At 36.7% G+C, this 3,594-nt stretch overlaps 2 protein-coding genes across 2 annotated transcripts; both read right to left on the reverse strand.

Annotated features, from left to right (window-relative positions):
* Nucleotides 1–1,164: 1,164 nt before the first annotated feature.
* K452DRAFT_293446 (uncharacterized protein) lies at nucleotides 1,165–1,533 on the reverse strand. Its single transcript, XM_033541571.1, has one exon. It carries the CDS (start codon nucleotides 1,496–1,498, stop codon nucleotides 1,331–1,333), a length of 168 nt encoding a protein of 55 aa, XP_033390854.1. The 5' UTR covers nucleotides 1,499–1,533; the 3' UTR covers nucleotides 1,165–1,330.
* Nucleotides 1,534–1,645: 112 nt separating this feature from the next.
* Nucleotides 1,646–2,233, reverse strand: K452DRAFT_303768 (uncharacterized protein; the record flags this gene model as incomplete). The annotated part of the gene is made up of 2 exons (XM_033542768.1): nucleotides 1,646–1,866; nucleotides 2,185–2,233. The coding sequence occupies 2 exons, from the start codon at nucleotides 2,231–2,233 to the stop codon at nucleotides 1,646–1,648; spliced, it is 270 nt and encodes an 89-aa protein (XP_033390855.1).
* Between the last annotated feature and the right edge of the window lie 1,361 nt (nucleotides 2,234–3,594).

The following is a 3,594-nucleotide window of genomic DNA, read 5'->3' on the forward strand; positions in this document are numbered from 1 at the left end:
CGAACTAATTTCTAAGATATATATATTTCTTACATATACTTCTAGGATATATACTTTTTTCGCTAAATTTCTAAGATATATATATTTTTCAATTTTTGTTTTCTAAGATACATATTTTTAGTAGTAAAATATTATATATATAGCGTAAAACTCTAAGATATACAAATATATATATCTTAGAAATTTCGCGGAAAAAAATATATATCTTAGTAAATAGCCGTTAAATATAATTCTAAGATCTATAATTTTAATAGTTAAATACTATATATATAGCGTAAAACTCTAAGATATATATATATATATATATTAGAAATACTATATAAATCTTTTAAATTTTATAAAAAAAAATTTACATCTTAGTAAATAGCCGTTTTAAGAAATATAATTAAGAATATAGAGTATGTCTTTAATAAAGCGAGATAAACTTCTTAGAATAACGAGATATATTTTTAAAACTATAAATATTTTTAAATAAGAAGAATTTCTAAGATATATAAATATATAGTAATTAAAGAACTAATATTTATATCTTAGAAAATACGTAAAAAAAATCTATTTTCTAGTAAATAGCTAATAAATATTAAAAGTAAAGATAAATAAATAAATATATATATATATTTAGAAAAATATAGTCCTAAAGAGTATATTCTTATAAGAAATATACTCTTAAAAAAGTTTATTCTTAAAAAAAACTCCTAGAAAATAGCTTCTTTAGAAATTATATTCCTAAAAACTTTATTCTTAAAATATTTTTTTTTAAAGCTATATCTATTTCAGAGAAAATAGTATAATATAAAATATATTTAAGTATTTTTACTTTAAGAGTTATAGTATATCTTAGAGAAATGGTATATTTTAAAATAACATTTCATAAGATATATATATCTTTCTTCTAAAGATATTTCGAATACAATTACTTTTTATAATAAAAAATATATTAGTTATTTCTAAAGTCTTAGATTATATACTATAAATTATAACTTAAAATATATTTATAATTTTATAATTTTATTTAATTAGTGTTTGTATAATAAAAGCGGGATAGGATATATGTAAGGCTTAGGATTACCGCTTCCTTAGAGTCTTATAAGCATATTTTATTATCCTAAGTCGTGTGCTGCTGCTGGCATTTCTTAGATAGGAGTACTAATGCGGTCGCCGGAGAAGACACCGTGTTTTCCTTTCTATATCTATCGACCGCTTATTTGTACGTGTGCATCGTACCAGCGTCAGTTAATAGGTAAAATGAGGATATTGTAGGTATTACTAAAGGAAACGGAGGATAGAGGACGGATAGATTGGTAGATAAACTCGGTCGCGGTCGGACCTGTTAAGGAGTAAAAACAATGATAAAGAAGATATGCATAGGTAATAGTTTTACGACGGGATTCTTGACACTCAAAATCAGGCCAATGGCTAGCGTTCCGCAGAAGACCTTTGTACACTTACGGCTTGTGCGGTCGCCGCGCCATGCCTCCCATCCATCATCTCCGTTCATGTAGGGTTGTACGCCTTTCCTAGAGAAATCCCCGGTCCGAGCTATCCAGACGTTGCCTGTGATAGACAAGTAGGGCGAGAAAGGTCGCCCACGAAGGGCGAGAGAGCAGCAGGGCGGAACCACTGGTAATACGAATACCCTGCTACATCATAAGAGATGGGCCCAGTCAGATGAACAGAACGAGACGATAGGCGGCGGAGAGTTGGGACGGTCGGCGATGTAGATGTACTGAGCGTGGTCGAAGCAGTGCGGCGGTGGCGGGACGGTTACGGTCGCGGTCGCGGTCGCAACGAGCCGTGCAAAGCGAAGTGCGGAGGTCTTGAGGGCGGATGCACTAAACGCAACAAACGTTAACCAGCCAAAACCCGCTGTGGTTATAAATTAAAATGTGATTTTAAACAAGAGCCTAAAAATTTAATTAACACAATTTGTTTGTGCTGATAGAGCGTCTTGTAAAAAGCGAAGCACCCGAGGCTTTTGGAAATTTGGTATTCTTCGTGCCAAGAAGAACATGAATCAGTTCTAGAAAAAACATGAGTCAAGTGGGCGGGGCGGCGGGGCGGGGCGGAGACGCGGAGACCCTATGACCCCGCTACCGAAAGAAAACAACTGCATGTCCTTAAAACCTCCCTCAAGCGCGCTGCGATGATAAACGCAGCTCGACCAAAAAACTTATTTTGAAATACAGACGTTGAAGGATTTTCCATTCAGATATTCACCGATTAGGGAAGACATTTTCCACTTGAACAGAACTCGCGTCTTTAATCCTACTAACAGGACGCTTATATAGAAGGTTCTACATGTAGTTGCAAGAAAATAGTGCAGGTAGGTATAGTGATAAATGATAAGGCTTATGCGATTTATATAGTTAAAAAAAGATGATTGTTAAATAAGTGCTGTATAGAAAAGACGTAAAAACTAAGATTAAGTATAGTACAACACGGAGAAGATATAGCTTAGGAGATAGGTATACTACTAAGAAAGCCTATCGAGGATATCCGAAGTTCCTCGGGACCTTCTCGTTATCCTAGGTAGCTATACTAAGATCTATATACTAGATGCGGTAGAGAATTCGGATAATTATTCGTAACCTTGTCTTAGTATAGTTAAATTTAGCTTAGGGGATTTATGGTGAAACGAGCTTAGTAAAGTATCTATAGGCTCTATCGCAACTTTCAGCTAGCGGTATACTCTATTTATTCGCCATAAAGCTAAGGCGAGGAATAAGCACACGCATTAAGGCACTCTCAAACCCGCTAGATATTCACTAACAAGTAGGTTTATTATAAAGATAAGTACTATTACAGCAGCACCTATTAAATAATACCTAAGTTCGTACGTACTTTAGCTCCGAACAATTATCCTCAAGGCGGACTAGAGCGAAGGGTAGAATTACTATCTAGCTATAGTTAGGTACAGTCCCTCACAATTAATCTTTTTTACACCTAAGGAAACGCCACTATAAGCGCTCCCTACGCCTCGAAAGCACTACTAATCGAATCAGCATAGCCTAAAAATACCCTAAATCAGTTCGCACTAGGCCGTAGGCCTTAGCTATAGCGCTAACCCTAGGCAAAAACTCTCCCTAGACTTCTTACTAGATTTTCGATTTTCTCCAACGTACGAACCACCAGGAGAACCCGGCCCGAGATAGGGGATAACACCCTAGAAAACCCCTAGGAAGAACCGAATTCCTCGGAGCCTACGCGTAGGAGGATCCTACTATCTTCGCCTATCCCCGATTCAGGCGACGAAGATATCGATATAGAAAACAAACCGATAACCCCAACCCAAACCCCTAGACCTACGAGAGAGTCTACAAACGCCCTAAACGCCAACCCGCAACCCATAGAAAGGCGTAAGAGGAATATAGACGTAGTAGGCAACTCTCCAATCTAGTATACTCAACGCCCTACCGATACTCGCCGAACCCGATTCCGACCAGGCTTTACTATAGCAAAAGAAGCCCTAAGCGGAGCCCTCGACTACCTACTACAAGCAGCTAACCTAGAAGAAGACGAGGAAGAAACTCGACGGATCCTAGACCTTACAGCTATCTTCCGTAAATACACCGAGACCGGCCTCCTCTCGAAGAC

The sequence above is a fragment of the Aplosporella prunicola genome, assembly GCF_010093885.1.
Source record: "Aplosporella prunicola CBS 121167 unplaced genomic scaffold K452scaffold_193, whole genome shotgun sequence".
Classification (NCBI taxonomy): domain Eukaryota; kingdom Fungi; phylum Ascomycota; class Dothideomycetes; order Botryosphaeriales; family Aplosporellaceae; genus Aplosporella; species Aplosporella prunicola.